Below are 18,364 nucleotides of genomic sequence, written 5' to 3' on the forward strand. Positions count from 1 at the left end.
AATTACTTTCAAATTCTATTTCACCAAAGTCTGATGCACTTCTGCCATCGTTGCTTTTCTCCTTCTGTGGCAAATATTGTATCTTGGCCCACTAGGAATCCCCTCAGCAGCTTCTTCGATACTGTATAAGCCTACTGTAACCTTCTATTGTGTTGCCATCTGTTGCTTTCCGCCTGCCTCCTCCATTCCCCTTCCTTCTTTACAAGTATGCTGGTAACCTTTGCATACAGTGGAACAAACTGAAATGGAGCAGAATAATTAACATTGAGAATAGAACTAAGTGGGGAAACCTTTGTACTGAAAGGCCATAGACTGCACCGGTTGTGTGCTTGTATCCTGACACACATGTATACAAAATGACAGAAGAATTCCCTTCTTTTCTTTTTTTAAACCTTCTTACACATTTGTGTTCCCTGTGGGAATCACACCTCTTGGGATAAGTAAACGCTGGTACAGGAAATCTCATATTAGATTTTGGTTTACTAGTGAGTGCTGTGCTCTCGCAATAACAAAATGGTATCAAATGATAAGGGTTCATATGATACGTGTTACTGAAACTGCTTTGTGCTAACTGCTACGTGAACAAAATAATGATCTGTGACTATACTGGTGGCAGCAGGATCATAAATTAATGAGAACTCTGGGTAAAAATGGCCATTTATAGTAATGGCTAATATTCACAAGCGATAACACATTATACCCTGCTCACGTTGTTGTTTTGACATGTTAACAAACACTCATACATGTGACACCACTTTAACGCTGTCTTGTTATTATTTGGAGGATCCCCCCTACGTAAATAAGGATTGTTAAAAAAGATACAATAGTTTTGAATGAAACCGTTTTGCTTAATTGTGTATCTCTAGACTCAGTTGGTTTCTCTCGACTTGTGTGTGCGTGTAGAGCGATCCGCTGATAAACCTGAGGAGTAAAGAGCAGGAAGCCGAGCTGGTGCGTCAGACTCTGGCTGCGCTCACCGCCATGAGGATCAGGTTTCCGGGCAAAACCGAGGAGGAGGCTGAGGCTGTGCTGGATGAGGTATGTGCACTATTTCTATTCTAGTTATGTGTGCATTAAACATAGTGTATTTTATTTATTTTGTGAATCGAAATTATTGAGATTCAGAGGCAGAAACAGACTGTGAAAAGTGGAACAATGTAGCATTAGAAAAAGACTGAAATAGAGAGAGTGAACATGGATTACAAGTGTACAAGAAATACAGACCCACTGTATTCCCAGAGCCCCCTCTGGGGCCAGGTGCAGTCACTCTGCAGCCTAACTAAAAGTGACCTCCTTGTCTCCCTCCACAATAGCCGGTCCGCTCTGGCTTGGCTCCCATTGTCTTTCAGACAACCCCAGTGACAACGTGTCGGTCAGTTTGCTGCCCCACACTATTCCCCACTGCTCCTTTGTATTAATCAGTGCCTCCTCTATTTCTGGTCAGATCTCTGTGTCCTTCCATTTGGTGCATGTTTGTACTGTGTTTTATTGCAAAAGCTTTTGCTTAAATGTATGTTTTTGTAAGATACTACTGTACTGTACAAACGATAGAAGAATAAGCTCATATGGCTGACAGTAATATCCTCGTGTTATGGATATGTTCATCATGTACTTTTGGAAGCAGGATGTCCAAGAATTCAACAATGGCTATTAGTTAACTAGCTGCTATTAGCAGCTATAACACTTCTAAACTTCCTTTTTTTAGTTCATGGACTTTATTTTTACGTACAGAAATGGATATTGCATTTTGTCAAAGCATAAAAAGTGAAAAAAAAAAAATCAAAAGGGAGACCGAGGCTAACCTTCAACTCACACCAGAAGCAACACATCAGCGGCACAAAAGTACTATGAAAGCATTCATCCGCCCAGTCCACATTGACTGTGACCTCCGTTACGGCCGTCTGTGTCCTCAGAACCAGCTGTCTGTTCAGCAACACGGCTCCCGCGGTGCTGAAAGGACAGCAGCCGTCTTCACCAGAATGACTAATGATGGAAATACCACCAAAACAACATGTTCAATGGATATACAGAACTTCTCAGTTGGCTACATAAAAAAAAAAAAAAAAGAAGTTGTTTATTTGAGTTTATTTATGTCACATGCAGGCCAAAAGGTCAATGGTCCCTCTATCACATGGCCACCAGCAAATTAAAATAGCTGGATGGCTACCAGCCTTGCATTCCTGCCTTGCTCTGTGTACAATGATGCGTCTAAAACAAAAAAAGCCGTTTGACTGATAAAACGACTCTGGAGCTTCTCGGCTGATGATTCACTTGATCAATGTTTAGGGGGCCCTAAAATCTTAACATGCACATTTTTGCACTCAACCATGATATCAAAAATATTCCAAATATAAATGGAATTTGGCTTTGTCATAATGCCACAAGAACTGATAACATGTCACTACATGTGTTGTAACGCAGGTAAGAGCCCCAATATTGATTTAATTATGAACATTTCTTAATAAAATTCCGGAAAGTTCAAACTTATGCATGTAGTTGATATAATTAAGGTCAAGTCTGTGCAAGCCACCAATTAAATGATGTCTGCTCATACAATGTCCCCACAAGAACAGCAAAAGAAATGCGTGTGTGTGTGCCTGACATCTGGGTGTGTCTGGGTCGTGAGAGACAATTAGCGCCACACCTGTACTGTTAACAAACCCTAATGAGAGCACCATGGAAACGCAGATGAGCAACTGCACCTGTATTGTTCACTTCTTGCCTCGGGAGAGAAAGGAGTGTTCACTTGGCATGAAAACAATCTTTGGCAATTTTTGTTTTCCACGTTAAAGTTAACGTCTAATTGGGCTAATGATGTGTTTCTATCCGAGTAATTGCCTCTTTTATACTTCACTCAAAACCTTTTTGTCGCAGTTGGAACCATTGAAAGGTGAAATGTATGGAGTGTGTTTTGTTGTGCTTTAATTGAGGGTAATCTGTGTAAAAAAAAAAAAAAGAGTGACAAATGGTCGTACATCTTGCCATACAAGGTTCATTAGGTTTTATTGAGAGAGAATACTAAACAAGCAAACAAGTAACTTTCTGGAAAGCAAACAAAAGTGTTCAATGTACACCGCAGCTCTGTTTCTGGTTTCTGTGAATCCTCGTGGATTGTTTATTGTGTGCGTGTCTGTGTGCGAGTGAGTAAACATAAAGTTTACACTGGAGCCTCCCAATGGGAGCACTGTTTGCAGGGGATGTAACTTGCTACGTGAGAGGTTTATGTGCACCACTGGGGAGATGTAGACTAAGTCAACAGAGCAACAATAGCAGTGCCTGTAGGTACACAGTGATGTTGGCACTAGGAGCAAGTGCATGGGAATATCCTGCACAGCTTTTGAGCATAACGACACATGCCCCAAGGATTTTTGACACACCTGCAAAACAATGGGTTTTTTTCTGCTTAAGAACCAAAGATCACGACTTGACTTTTCTATTATCCCCGAGTTGTGCTATGAAAACAAAAGTCTGTTATAGACGAGCACTGTATTATCTAAATGCTCGCCACATTTTACACATCAGTTTGAAAATGACATCAAGTCTTTTTCCATTGAGGGCAGGCCACTTACTTAGATAATTAACATTTCCATATATTATTATTCTTTTTTACATGGCTCAGATGTCAATAGTCATGTTCTAGTAATACATCCAAACCATTCATGAGAAATGACATTGAAATGTCATTGAAATGATGCATTCCATGCATTGAAATGACATTGAAATGATGCTTTAAATGCCTTGTGTCATCATCGTGAAGCAGGAGATTTGACTCTGAAGACAGACTTTTGTTAACTACTGTTAATTTGATCTCATTTTGTGAGATCAAATTTAGTATTTTAGTATTTAAAGGGCCGGTATTATATCAACACGTTTTTAGTGTTTGTGCACATACATTTAGTTATCTGGAGTGCCTACCAACCCACAAACTGTGAAATAAGACAATATTCAATTTCTTTGTGGACTGACTAGGACAGAAAACATGGGATTAAATAAACCATTCAGATCTGACTCCTCTTCCTATGTCACATGCAAAATCTCATTTTGTGAGATCAATATTAGTATTTTAGTATTTAAAGGGCCGGTATTATATCAACACGTTTTTAGTGCTTGTGCACATACATTTGGTTATCTGGAGTGCCTACCAACATTAAAATACTAATATTGAATTGCGCTCTAAATTGGAAGGTGTCTTTCTTGCCAAATATGTTGATTTTTATTGTCGTTGTTGGCAGTAATTGAATTGCACAGCACAATGACCGCCCTGTAAGAACCCCGGGTTGTGACGGAGGACTGCTGAGAAGCAGCAGATGTAATAAAATGTCAGCGAAGTAGACCTTCAGTGTTTGTTTTTGTTCAAAATGATACCTTTAAAATACTATCAGGGCGTTTTTAAATGTGTTTCCCGATTCTACTTCGGACGTCTGAACTAACACACGTTTTGTTCATGTTCAAAAGATTATTTTTCTACTTTTTTAACCCCTGACTTTTCTTCCATAGATCCTGGACAACTGGAAATACTATAAATCAAAAGTGGCCTCCTATTGGTTAGTGAAGCTGGACTCTACCAAACAACGAAAGGTGAGTCTTATGCTGGAATCAGATCACAGATATCTGAGCCAATTCACGTCTAACTTGTCCCTCCAGATGTTTACATTCTGAATTGCTTCAAGATACATATAGGGCAACTTGATTATTTTAAACCTGTTATTACAATATTTGATAGAATTTGGATAAGAGGTCACTGCTTCCTGAGCGGACTAGATCATAACGCCAACGACAGACAATGCAACAGAGAAGAGAAGTTGAGAGTTGTAGCCTATTGGCTTGAAGGAAAGGCTGGTGGAAACGTGGCCTTAAACTGCAGAGATGAACATGCTGGTATGTGTGTTTGAGAAAGACAAAGGGCCCACCTGTGAGGGAGAAAACTTGAGTAGCTTCGGCTAGTTATTAATACTAAATTAACTTATAACAGTTAAAAACAGCTAGATTCAGAGATTATTGTCAGCGATAATGGTTCATTTTCAGATATATCTTGAAGTCTTAAAAATGGGCCAGATTTATCTTTTGACATCTGTACAAGTTTCCTGCCTGCACCCTTGCACCCCAGCCCACACTGTCACCCTGTCTACAATGGACGTTGTTAAAATCGGTGAATATGACAAAATGTCACCGCTCCTACCTATTCCTTTGAATCCTTTTGAAAAACTTTTAAAGTACAAAAATAATCCCCAAATAAAGCTTCAGGGGGAAAAAGAAGAAAAAAAGCCACGCATGAAGATCATTATCATGTCAGACAGTGAGAGGTAGAGACACCAAATATGATGTAAACAAAACAGAAGAGGGGACAAGACGGGAAATGCCATCCGGTAGGCGTGTCAGTAATGATGTGATCTCTCAGCCGCTGCTTTCTGCACAACTGTGCTCGGCTGTGTTGTGGGCTGTGGCGGTGCGTGCCGATGTTTTATTTGGAGTGGAGCAGCCTAATGAGCAGCAGGCAGAGGTCAGGAATGTAGCGCCCACCGCTCTGCCATCTGATTACCATACCAAAACATATCTGTGTGTGTGTGTGTGTGTGTGTGTGTTTACTCATCTATCAGTTTGTCGGCGTGTGTATGCGTGTGTCTCGCTCGCCTCATATTGGAAATCTTCCCTCTTCGCATCACACGCACACACAGTCAAGACGGGAACGTCAGTAATGAGGAGCGAGGAATCAAAGTAGAAGAGCCACAGTGCTGCACTCTGAGCGGGGTGAAAAGAGAAAGAATAGGGGAGGAAGAGAAGGCAGTGAGGTGGGAAGGGATGGGAATACGAAGAGGGGAAGATGGAAGGCTGGTGCAGGTGTCCTCAGACCGCCTGGGAACTTCTGACACCTTCTCTCCAAGACTGACGTCGGTGCAGCAATTAGTCCTCTCCCCTGCTCTCCACTGTCTGCCCCAGCAGTTTTTTTCCATCTTCCTTCTACCACAGACACACACACACACACACACACACACACACACACACACACAGACTACACACAGGCTGTATGTATGTGCATGCTTTACCATGAATGCAGAGATAAACCTGCTGAAACCCTCATTACCTGTGTTTCATGTTTGATTAAATTAGTTTTCAGGATGTGTTAGTGCATTTACAATATGTGTTGATGTTCTCCAGTGTGTGCATGCATCCGTCTGTGTATTCATTAAAGCGAGCTTGCTCTCTGTTACTGAGTGAATGCATTAGCCTCTGTGATTGCTAATTTTAAGGTACGGTGAAAAAAAGAGAAAGAAATCTTACAGTTGGAACAAATGCCAACTCACGCATAATCAATTAGAAATGCTGTCACCTTTTGTCTTGCAAGAGTAATTTCCTTCATTATCACACTCTTGATTTAAGTCTCTCGTTCGCCCCCCCCCCCCCCCATCGCCCTCTCACTTTCTCTGTCACTCAGGTGTTGGACATTGTTCGTACAAATGTACGCTCGGTGCTGCAGCGGATCTGGAGGGAGCCGGATGTAGAAAGTCTCCACCTCTACCGGCTCTTTAATCGCATCTTCAACCGGCTGCTCTGGAGTCACGGCCAGGGCCTGTGGAACTGCTTCTCCAACACCGGGTAGGCCAGTCTTTGCAAGGTTGTGAGCTGGGTTTTAGATGAGGATGGAATGGCCGGGATATGCTTGAAACTAGTCCGTAAGTGTTCAGCCACCTCACAAGGGCGAAAAGCCTGCCATCATAGAATAAGTACATGCAAGAAATCTGAATATTTTGATTGTAATTGGTGACTTAAACCGAGACCAACTAACCAAGACAAAAAAATCAAATCAAAAGAGATGTTGAAAATTTTCCCAGAGCATCACAAAGAACACCCTTGAATGAACAGAGATGTTCATGGACACTGATTCTTCTACCCCACACAAACAAGCGATCACACTGCAGGCCAATTATAACTCTATTCATTGCATAACGCCACTCCATACTTATCTCCATAACTAGAAGTTCATGCTCCTCGCAATCTCCCCATGTCCTTAAGCCCAGTGTTCGTCAATAGATATCATTTTCAGTGACAGCAGAGACAATTTGCCATTTTTATTCAGTATGACGAGGGAAGCGACTGCAGCTGAATGACAGAGAATGAGTGACAGACCGACCAGACCCCGCTGCACTTTCCTGAAAGCTCTTGGGGATGAAAGAAACATGTTCCTCTGGGGAGGCTGGGTGCAAATTAAGGTCACATATCTGGGCTGGTAATCAGGGCTTTTTCACAGGTGAGAGCAAGGAAAGGAGAGGAATGGAAGCAGGAAGGAGGTGAATGAAGGCCTCTCAGTTCCTTTAGTACGGTGTGTTATCAGATACTTTAAAGTTTTCATTTGGCTTCCTTTTATTTATTTATTTCTCCTACTCTTTTTGATGGCGACACTAAGTGGCTTCCTACAAGATGAGTCACTGCAGAGACAGCCAACTTGATCGTGTTCCTATAGAAACCCCAAAACAGCAGACACACAAACACAGAACTAATGTTTCTCATCGCTGGTTCACATTGGCTTTCTTAAACACACATTTTGCATCCCTCAAAGACAAGAATGGTTTCCATACAATTTCACACGCATTAGCACTCCCAAACAAGTCCACACATGCAGCAAAACACACACACACACACACACACACACACACACACACACACACACACACACACACACACACACACACACACACACACACACACACACACACACACACACACACACACACACACACACACACACACACACACACAGACAGACAGGCCCCTCACATTCAGACAGCTGCTGCGCCGGTAGCTTTTCATCTCGTCTGTGATGGAGGTGTGACCTTCTTGCATCTCCTCCTCTCCATATTCTTTACAGTTCAGTTGCTCAGTGGCCGTGCTTCCCTCGACACAGAGGACTCATAGGGTGTAACTGAAGTCTCTGCCCACGGCTCTCCCTTTTATTCCTCCCTAACTTCCTTGGCAGTCGTAATTGAGGGAGAGTGAGGAAGGCAGTGAGCGGGTGATAGAGATGAAGGGGATGATAAGCAGAAGGCGAGAAGGGGGGGGGGGGGGGGGGGACCTGGCGACAGAGAAAAAGGGAGGGGATTGATTGAAAATGAGACATCGTAGGAAAAAACAAACCAGGAGAGAAAAGGTTGGGTGGAGGGGTAGATGACTGGGAGGATTAGCCTAGCCTAGCCTCAGCCACCCCATGCAGCTTTTGTCTACAGCCTGTCTGGCTGATCCAGCTAGAATGCTAGCCTACCGTCTGGCCCCTCCCTACAACAGGCCACGGCCCAAACATGGATAAACCCAACAGGGGGGCTCGATGTCACGCTGCGACAGAGATGCGGGTGCACCTCGAAAAGCACACGCCAAATCACAGTGTGCCCCCCCCCCCCCCTCGCTGTCTCCTGTTTGATATTGTATCTAAGGGACTTAACAACAATCAATCGGCCTCGCAGCTATTGTGGGCGATGAATTCAACAGACTTTGAAAACGACTTAGGGAAAGAGAATGAAAAAACTCAGTTTTGAACCTTTTCAGAGGAAGCACCCCCGACCTCCAAAGGAGTGAAAGGGGGTAGACATCAAACGCACCCCCCTGGGTTGTGTGTCTCAGTTGTTGAAGCTCTCTCACAGTCAGGGGTATGTCCGGGGTTGTAAAGGGGGTTAACTGTACTCGGATCTGTTTCATCCTTCCTCCCTGTGTGTCTGCCTGCAAGTGTTCATGCAAATGTATATGCACACATGTACAGTGAAGGCCAAACAGTATGAAGAACATATAACCATATGAATGAGTGTGACTTAATCTGTGTGCCTGCACGATGCATACACATGCACTGTATACTTGTGCATACTGATGAATACATGGTGATGATTATCCTGACTGACTTTATTTGAGTGTGTGTGTGCGTGCCCTCTTGTTTGCGCTCCAGTTCATCGTGGGAGACCATCTTCAGTAAGAGCAGCGAGGTGGTGTCCCCTCAGGAGCTGCTGTGCTGCCGCCGGCTGGTCCAGCTGTGCCGAGACTGCCTGTTGGTCGTCTACAAGTTTGTCTCAGAGTCCCGTGGCTCTTTGACCGGACTCAGCCCAGAGTGGGACGACACCAGGTGAGAAGGAAACCCAACCCTTCAATGACTTCCCCCTGAGGTCTTTATTTTTGAAAGATTCGTAAAGCTTTACTGCTGTAATAGATAGTTTATTATACAATAGGGTGGCTGCATGAGATGGGATTCAAGAGTCTACTGGTAGGTCCCAGGTTAAAGCTGTTCTTAGTGTTCTCAGTGTAGCGAAAAAATGTCCCCTTGTGGGATTAATGAAGTAACTATCTATCTATCTATCTATCTCTATCATTGTTCAAGATGTGGGAAGGGTGTTCATCTAAATGCCTGGAAAGTCTTCAGACCCATAAATACATTATTTTCTTATATTGTCCTAGTTTACAGATTAAACTAGTGGGTCTAAGGTCATAACGGGTTAAAAACACTAAAAGAACACAACACACTACATATCAGGGGAAGGACATCTAGCGCACCAGGATATTGGACCTGCGTTAAGCTTAACAGGAGACATCCTTGGTGATGGGAATATTTATTTAGATGTCTTCCTCCGATTGATATTCAGGTCCAGATAGAAACTGGTTACACATGAGTTTGTGAAAGCAGATGCCTAGCTATTAACTTTGTTAAAAGTACCTTTAGAAAGTTCTGGAAAATAAATAAATGAACACACTTTGACACACAGTGAAGAAATCTTTGATTTGATTTAAACCTCTCTTAGGGAACATTTCCCCTCTCTCCTCCACGGAGACTTGGAGCCATCATCTTTATCAAATAACCCCGATTAAACAAACAAAACAAAAAAATCAGCCTCATTCTATTTTTAAGGTTGATCCCCGCAGGAGACAGCAGCTCAGGTTTGGAGTGAGGGAACTTTTAAAGCACATATGCTTTGGGCTGGCAGACAGTGAGGGAGGGGGCTGGAGAGAGGGAGAGAGGGAGTGTGCTGTTAACAGGAAATAATGGCCCACAGATTAGCGCTCAGGTTAGCCCGGGCCCCCCCGAGGCCTGCTTAATTCAATTAGAGCCCAGATGAGCCTGTGCAGCAAATGACCTTACGAGAGAGGGAGAGAGAGAGAGAGCTCTTTTTTTTTCCTGGGGCCTCGCTTTACATGATTCATAACTCTTGCGCATATTTTAACAGGCTATCACTTTGTGCCTCCAGTATAAAAACCTCTGCTGTTAAAAGAAAAAAAGCGTGTGGGGTTTGTGTACAGTTGTTAGCCACTTATGTCTTGACTAATCTGACATTGTTGCCATTGATTGTTTTATTGTTTTTAGCATATTTATTTTGAGGGTGGATTAAGGAATATAAATTAGTGGACTATGAAGATTTTAAGATAAGACTGTAATTGGATTTAATAAGTCAAGCATACACAAAATGACACATTGGTGTGCCCATATGTATGTAGGTGTCGATGAGAGTCCATGTAAGCATGCATTGGTCTGTCTCTCCTTATTTCTTCTGTCTATACATGTCTGTGTAAAAAAGCTTACCATTTGCTGCTGGACCAGCCTCTACCCATGGCTCCACCCCTGCTGCTGTCGCTGCCGCTTCCTCTTCCTCTTCCTCCGTCTCTTCGCCCCTCGACGCAGGTCTTTGCTTGGTTTAGTTCTGCTAAACCCCCCCACCCCCCTCCCCCCACCATCTACCAGCACCGTCCCCGTTCCCTGCTGCTCCCCACCACCTCACCGCTGTAACAAAGGCTTGGCCCCACCTGCCCCGATGATGGCTGTTTTAGCTGCACAACCAACAGTCTAGCATGGTCTCCTCTCCTTTCACTCGACACTATTTGGATTGACTTGAGAATCGGATGCGTTTCATATGATCTGATGCCCAAAAATAAAAGACAATATATCTGAAAGGAAGGAGGAGATAGGAGAAGAAAGCATATTAGGACTGTTGAGAGCACTGTTTGTCCGCGCCGCAACCATTCGGCCAGCTTGCTGTACATCACCAGCCAATCATCCTGCTGCCACATGCTTAACTATACCTTTCACTCGACGCGTTTATCAAGAGCATCTCACACTGAGTGCATTTTTAGTACAAGTGGCCTCGGTGGGAGCTGAGCGCCTCACCTACACCGCATCAGTGCCATGATCAGCCCAAGCGCCGCTCTTTTTCTTGTCACAACAAGACAGAAAATGGCTCGGCTTGCATCGTGTGGTTTGCAGTTTCACAACACACACGGGTTCACATCTCTCCATCAGGCATGCCACTTCAGACAGAAGAGAAGCAATTAGGATTATTTTCTCATTGATGCATACGCTTTCTATGAGAGGGTAAATTGTGTGTGCGCGTGTGTGTGAGCGTGTTCATGCACATGTCATGTGATTGTTACGGAGTGATTTTCGGTCCCTCTTCAATGTTTGACACAGACACTAACCTCAAACTATTTATTTCGAACTGTGTCCACATCCAACTGACACAAACATTTAAAGGATACATTATGTTTAGAGATACATAGATTGCTATTTTTTAAACTACATAGATTGCTATTTCAGTTTTTTAAAAAGATTTTGCAGATTCAGATTTTCTTTCTAAGAACTATAATTGACAGCTAGACTTCCTTTTTTCACCAACGCCGTAAAGTCAGTGCAAACCGTCAAAAATCCTAAATGTTACCCTTTAACTTACACTTATTTGCATAAAAACACACAATTCAAACGATTAGGAAATAAATGATTTTATTTTAATTTAAATACTTGCTTTGATTAAAATAAATCTTTGCATTAGTAATTTTACTTATATTTTATAAGATGCTTTGAGCTATTGTTAGTAAATTAAACAGATCATAATTCCATCTCTGATATTAATTTTATATTTCTGTAATAACATCTCCTTCAACCAACTGTATTTATTAAAGTTTCTAGCCAAAAACTACATTTTACAAGAATACAATCGAACACATCATGATTGCATTATAATTTACCTCGTCTCAATACCAATTATACTGAGTAGAGCGTGAACATACCATGATGCAAGTCAGTGCAGCTGCTGTTAAAGTTAGCCGTTAGCTCTATAATAAGCCTGTGCGAGGGAGAGACTTATTTTGGACTTGCAGTTGTGATAAATCGTGAACTTCAGGTCTTCTTCACTCACCGAAAACATGTTGCCCGTGGCCGGTTACTGTGTATCTTGCGGCAGCCGTGCGCAAGTGTAAATATGATCGCCAACAAATTTGAAATATGAAACTGACCGGCCAGCCAGCGGTCATGTGAACCGGTCGTTCAGCTGAACAGAGTCTGGTTTCGATCGGCAACTAATCAATCAGTGCATCTCTAATTCTATAAGAAACAATACTCTCACGCCCATATGCACTGTGCATGGAAAGAGGATTGTGCATTTCCTCGCCCATGTCTCACATTGGAATGTAATGTAAACTTGCAAATAAATTATTTAATAATAAAACAATAATTAGGTTTATTTTATCCGGGCCAACATCACAACTCCACTGAACTAAACTGAATCGAGAAATTGTGGGTAAATGACACCTGGATACTATGTATGACATTTCTCAAAGACTCAAGTGGACAGATATTTTACGGGTTCCAGTTCAATATGTAATCGTACACAAAAAAATGCTTGGCAAACCTCCACATTCTAACCTCAACACATTAGAATCAAACACCATACATTCAGGCAAATTCGCACTGACAAACTCAATATCCACTTAGTCTCTTGTGCATGCACACGCACATACATGACATACACTCACAGAGCTCTCAGCAGGCTTTGGCACACGTCAAAGTAGGTCTGTAGGCTGGGGTCTTTGGGGTCTCCATTGTTGACCACACCTGCCCGCTCTTGTTCAAGCCTCCTTCCTCTGTTGAGTGCCCTGATCAGGTATGTCAACAGCCCCATTGGTCTAAGCAAAGTCCTTCAGTCTGTGTGGGCAGATGAGAGGAAGTAGCCAAATAGCTCCACTAATGACTTTCTTGTTAAGCCTGAAATTACTGTCACTACCCAAAGACAATTTCCCCGTAATGACAAAAGTTTCAGATTCTATTAACTTTCAACTGTCTGAAAAGTGTGGCAGTAATTAGGGTTAATTGGGGTGTTGAGCTGAATGTGGGCTGCAGATAACCTTCAAGGCTCTTTGTACCTCTTTGTTTATGATTGCGTCAGCTATCGCGGCAGTCTTTCCCTCCATCCTTCGTCGTGGCATTTTGTTTTTCTCTGGCCTCCTCTTAATTCGCTGTGGCAGTTGCATCTCGATGGAGGACTAAAGAGTAGCGTGGAAGGCCCCGTCAGGAGGAACAGCGGTAGATTGTAGCTCTGCATGTCAGGAGCGGCGCAGGAGAGTATCTTTCCGTCTCCCTGTCAACTGACGGATTGAAGCAAAGCACAAGTGCATGAACAAGCCTCCCCCCCTGGCTTTCAAGCATGCACATTGTTAAGACCTTCTTCATGATCAAAAGGAGGACGAACCTGGAAGATACCAAATGTGAATCCAATTAAATATAGCCTGCAGAGACAGCGGCCGCTTGGACGTGAGAAGCCCTCCTACCCCACCCCTTACCACTACCAGCACCGTGATGCTGTCTATAAGCAGAATATTCTCAAAGTGAATACCAGAGGATCTCTGAAGAACACACACTCGGGCCCCCAATGGATGTTCAATATTTGATTTTCTTTCTTTTCTTTTTTTTTTACTGCCATTTCCATGCCTGGGCTCGGGGTTTTCAGCCAAAGCCTTATGGAAATGAAGGGGAGAACCCCCCTCCCCCTCCCCCTCCCCCTCCCCAATCCATGAACAGAATCCCAATGGAGGAATACGGGGAATCACATAGGAAGGCGATGGAATAAGGTGAAGAGCAGGGGGAAGAGACACATAACAAATGTAGAAAGAAATGAAAACAAGGGCGATGCAAAATCATGGTATGGAATCACTAAATGTCACCTTGAAGACTGCACTTAGAAGTGAAAACACATCCTGCCCACCTGTTCTCTTGGGTTTGAGTGGAGGAGTTTAAGAAGTGCCGGACTGAGCCCTTGTTCACCAAGTCCAGTCAGAGAGAAGAGGACGTGCTGGAGGGATACCCACGGCCCACTTGAAGCTGCTTCAAGGACACTCTCGTTGGACTAAATGAAGTTAATTTGGATCTGTTCTAACTCTCCTGAGTCTACTGTGTTGAAGCGGGCGCCCTTAGCGACATGTGCTTTTTTTTTTTTTTCTCTTTCCGGTCGACTTTAAAAGAAACTGCTCGGCTAATTTGTCCAAGAGCTATTTCACAAGGAGAGAGAGAGAGAGAGAGCTGTCAGAAGGAAAAAGTATGTTATCTCTGCACCAGCTTAAAGGAAGATATCATTTCTTCACTCTGTGATCCTCCGCCCCACTGGCTCCCTTTTGATTAGATTGTCACATCTTAAACACTTCCACGGGGACTATTTATTTTGCCCATTGTACTCTTTCAACTAAACGATAATCAGATGTATTTTTTTATGAGCTAAAGATCTTTGCTGCGGAAGTGGCAAAAAAGGTCACATAATGTTTAACATCACAATATGACAAGTAGTGCTGCAAAAGCCCATACACGTAAGTCATTCTGCCAACTGATCAGTCTGGAAGAATTCAAACTTCCCCTGTCTCATGTCTTCTGAACAGTACCGCAAACATTTGCATAACCTTCAGTTAACTTTGCCCACGATTTGCTCATCTCATCTGACATTGCTCTGACAACCATATCTGACTCATTTCCAGTAGCTAAAGGAAGATGGGAGCAGGGTTCAGCCCCTCCTTACTCTCTCTCAACCTGACGCTGGTCTCATTCTCAGGTACTGGAACGCTGTTAGCAGGAGCTGCCTCACTGCTCTGTCTCGGTGGAAGGTGTCATAGAAAAGTCTTAGAAAGGTACTGACGCCTATGCCTCGGAATGATAGGTGAGGATTTTCTGTTCATGATACCAAAAATGTAAGAAAAAGGTCAAAGTTGAAAAATTCAGTTGTCCTGAAAGCATCTGCTTCTGTCAGTATGAGGTCAATCATTTATTTGTCTACGCGTACATAAATACTGCATATAATCCTAATTAAACAGAACGCTAACTGAGAGTTTAGATTTGGTACATTTCATAAAATTACAGCTGGAATGATCCATCGATTAACTCAATCAAATTAATCGTCAACTATTTTGATAATTGACTAATCAAAATAGTTGATATTAATCCCTGATAATAAAGCCAAACAATTGCTGTTTACACATTTTAAATATGAGAATGTGATGCTTTTCTTTGCCATCCATGAAAGTAAAATGAATATATTTGGGTTTTGGACTGTTGGTCAGACAAAACAGGACATCTCGTTCCCTTGGTGTGTTGGGAATCGTAACCATCATTTTGAATTATTTTCTGGCATTTTATAGACAAACTGCTCAGTTGATTAACTCATATGGATCTCACAATCTTTTTTTCTCGTTGTCAAGGGGAGGGTGATGTCACGATATCTTGAAATCACCAAGCTATTATTAGAGTTGAAATGTGCAAATGGCGACGGCCGTAAAATGGTAGAATGGTAGAAATATATGAAGAGTGTGATCTCAGTGCCGAGCACTGACGCGCCCAAACCTCTAAATTGTGACCTATGCATATCTAATCCTCTCATTATGTTCATCCTTTCCCTTAATCCCTCCGTCCCTCGCTCGTGTCCGTCTGTCCAGGTATCTGCTGCCAGTGACCTCCCAGTTCATCATGAAGTGGCCTTCGTCCAGCTTTGGCCGCCTCTCTTCGACAGTGCCACGGTCACGCAGCCTTTTCGCCGCCAGGATGGGCCACTTCTGAGGTCACCGCGGCAGCCCTGGCTCCCTACACCTTTTGACCTCAACCTCCCCCCCCCTCTGACTCTCACCCAGCCAAACTCCGATCTCAGCAAGTCCGGCACAGATCTGAAGCCGAGGCAGCTCTGGAAACCGGCCGGAGCCTCAACCTGAGCCAATTCCCCCTTGTGGCAGACCAACAAAGAAGGGCCAGATGATTATGGATTGCTAAAGGGCCTCATTCAATTTAGACCAGTCCGGACCGGCCTAGACCAGCAGACCACCGGTACCCTCAAGCCCCACTTTCAGCCCCATGTAACACCAGACAATGGGTTTACCCCTCTTTTCTCATTGTAATTGCTGTATTATACCTACTCACTGTACAGTTACAAGTCATGGTACTGTAAAAGGAAAAAATAACAAATACTAAACAATGCAAGGATTATTTATTTATTTACTTACTTATTTTGTAAGGTATTCCATGAATGCAGTGAATGCTGATGCAGAATGCGGATATGGAATGATCAACAAAGTTATCCCTTGTGTAAAAAAAACAGAAATCTTATTTTTTCTGGCTGTAATCAGTTATTTTATGTCTGAATTTAATTTATTTCATAACTTATATGAGAGGCTTTATGTTTTGTAAATGCTTCCACGGTCACTTTATGTTCCAGTTTTGCCCAGAGAATTTAAACTGTTTTTTGAATTAGCAAACTTCTGAACGCTAATGCTTCATGTTTTACCTGTGTTATACCGAGCGCAGCATTATTAAGCAACACAACGTTTAGAATCTCAATGTAGTAAAGCCACGCCTCTTTGCCTCTTAGAGAATGAGCTAACTTTGACGCCACAGCGCAAAGAGCCAAACTTAAGTCTTTAGGAGAGCACCCAGTCCCTAATATGCACTTTGCAGTATGTCACAGAAAGAGAAAGTGGGTGCACATTACTAGTGTTTGCATGCCTAGAGTTTTAGTCCCTCACCCAGATGAGGAGGAGCTGCGTTTGGAATATACTTGAAGTTTTGTGTTTTTGTTTTTTTGTCATTAATTATTGTGTCTTTGTAGCGGCTTCACTAAGAAGGAGACACTTCACTTGTGTCAGAGATAACAAGGATACGTCACATCACTTTCAGATTGTGTGGCACGGTGAATGACTTGGATCAGCAGCTCAAATGTTCTGTACCGTGACGGCGGCGATTTTCCTGGGACGAGCAGCTGCAGCCTTTTCTCCCACCGCACTGTAGGAGCAGTCGCCTCGGAGATCATGGATGTGCCAATAATAAGCACACGAACTTCATGTGTTCAGTTGGGTTTTATTTAGGGTATGTCATGAAAACACTGTAGGACCTCTGTTAGATATAGTATTAAATGTTGAGAGGGAGAAACGCAGCGTTATATGTTTAGTAGTTTTCTTGGCTCTGTTCTACCCAATGAAATGACACGAGACTTTTAAAGATGGTAGTCTGTGAGCGATACAGTACAGTGTGCATTTTATAACATCAACCCTGACTAACAAGTGTTGCAGCAATGCTGTGCTAAATCTGCTCACATTTAATTCCCACACACTGAACATCACTGCACAATGCCAAATATTTTTTTTTATTTTGCCTGATTTTATTTGTGTTATTTAAAAGTAGTACTTTTTCATTGGAGGTATGAGATTTTTAATTTTACATAGCAATAAAATGTTTAAACAAACGCATTTACTCTTTTTGTCATTTGTTTTCTTCAGCGGTCCCCAACGTCGTCTTTACATTTTACGATTGCAGACGACTTTCAATGTTTCTTTCTTTTATTTATCCTCTACACACAAACATTAAACTTACCTTTTATTGTGGGACCATGCTTATTAAAAAAGGTCATATTCATAACATATTTATGAAGAAGAATACTCTTTAAAGAATAATACATCCACAGAGTTTTTAGAAAAGGTGCCGAATAAAAGATATTGCTTTTCCTAAAAACAATGATTATGATTGTGAATTCATTTTTTTTTTAAATTGAAGGAATCCTAAAGTAATGCTTTAATCTCTGTGGAAGATATCTGCTGTTTTCTTGCCGCATCGAACAAGACTTGAGAGCCAAAAGTACAACAACGTTGGTATTGTTGTATCTGTGTCCTCAGTCAAGTTGCCAGTTCATGCGGGAAAAAAGGGATAAATTGATAAATGAGTTTGACGGCAAGCTCCCCGGCTTCACTCCGGTTACTTTACCAATCCCAAGTGCTCAGCACCAGAAGGAGGCTGCCTCCGCCGTGCCTGGCCTCACTAGTGTCTGACTGCTCTCCATCGGGCTGCAGAATACATGACTACCGTGGCAACAAGTGACAAATGATTCATCACTTGACATGGCTGTCTGTCTGAGTCTCACTCCACTCGACTATCAAATTTAGATTGTGCAACAAACTTGTCAAGTAATGAGTCGATTTTTCGATTTATCTCATTTATTGAGTAACTGCAGAACATGGGGTGAACCCAACACACAACATTGGTACTCTCTATCTCTTCAAGTCTGTTTACTTCCTGAATGGCCACCAATCCTGTCAAAACCCAGACACACAACAC

At 42.6% G+C, this 18,364-nt stretch overlaps 1 protein-coding gene across 2 annotated transcripts in view; it reads left to right on the top strand.

Moving 5' to 3' along the window:
- ttll7 (tubulin tyrosine ligase-like family, member 7) overlaps positions 1 to 17,492 on the top strand; it is a 59,796-nt gene extending 42,304 nt beyond the window's left edge. Inside the window, exons 16-22 of one of the 2 annotated variants that reach the window (XM_076088621.1) lie at positions 904 to 1,038; positions 4,498 to 4,578; positions 6,434 to 6,594; positions 8,927 to 9,100; positions 10,542 to 10,645; positions 14,829 to 14,933; positions 15,706 to 15,830. In XM_076088621.1, coding sequence (XP_075944736.1) covers positions 904 to 1,038; positions 4,498 to 4,578; positions 6,434 to 6,594; positions 8,927 to 9,100; positions 10,542 to 10,645; positions 14,829 to 14,911 — 738 coding nt within the window. In that variant the 3' untranslated portion in view covers positions 14,912 to 14,933; positions 15,706 to 15,830. Of the gene's footprint in view, positions 1 to 903; positions 1,039 to 4,497; positions 4,579 to 6,433; positions 6,595 to 8,926; positions 9,101 to 10,541; positions 10,646 to 14,828; positions 14,934 to 15,705 lie in introns of both variants that reach the window. The other variant, XM_076088620.1, reaches the window with a different exon arrangement.
- The last annotated feature ends 872 nt before the right edge of the window (positions 17,493 to 18,364 follow it).

This window comes from Anarhichas minor, unplaced genomic scaffold (assembly GCF_050575085.1).
Source record: "Anarhichas minor isolate MPS153535 unplaced genomic scaffold, ASM5057508v1 ptg000010l, whole genome shotgun sequence".
NCBI classification, from domain to species: Eukaryota; Metazoa; Chordata; class Actinopteri; order Perciformes; family Anarhichadidae; genus Anarhichas; species Anarhichas minor.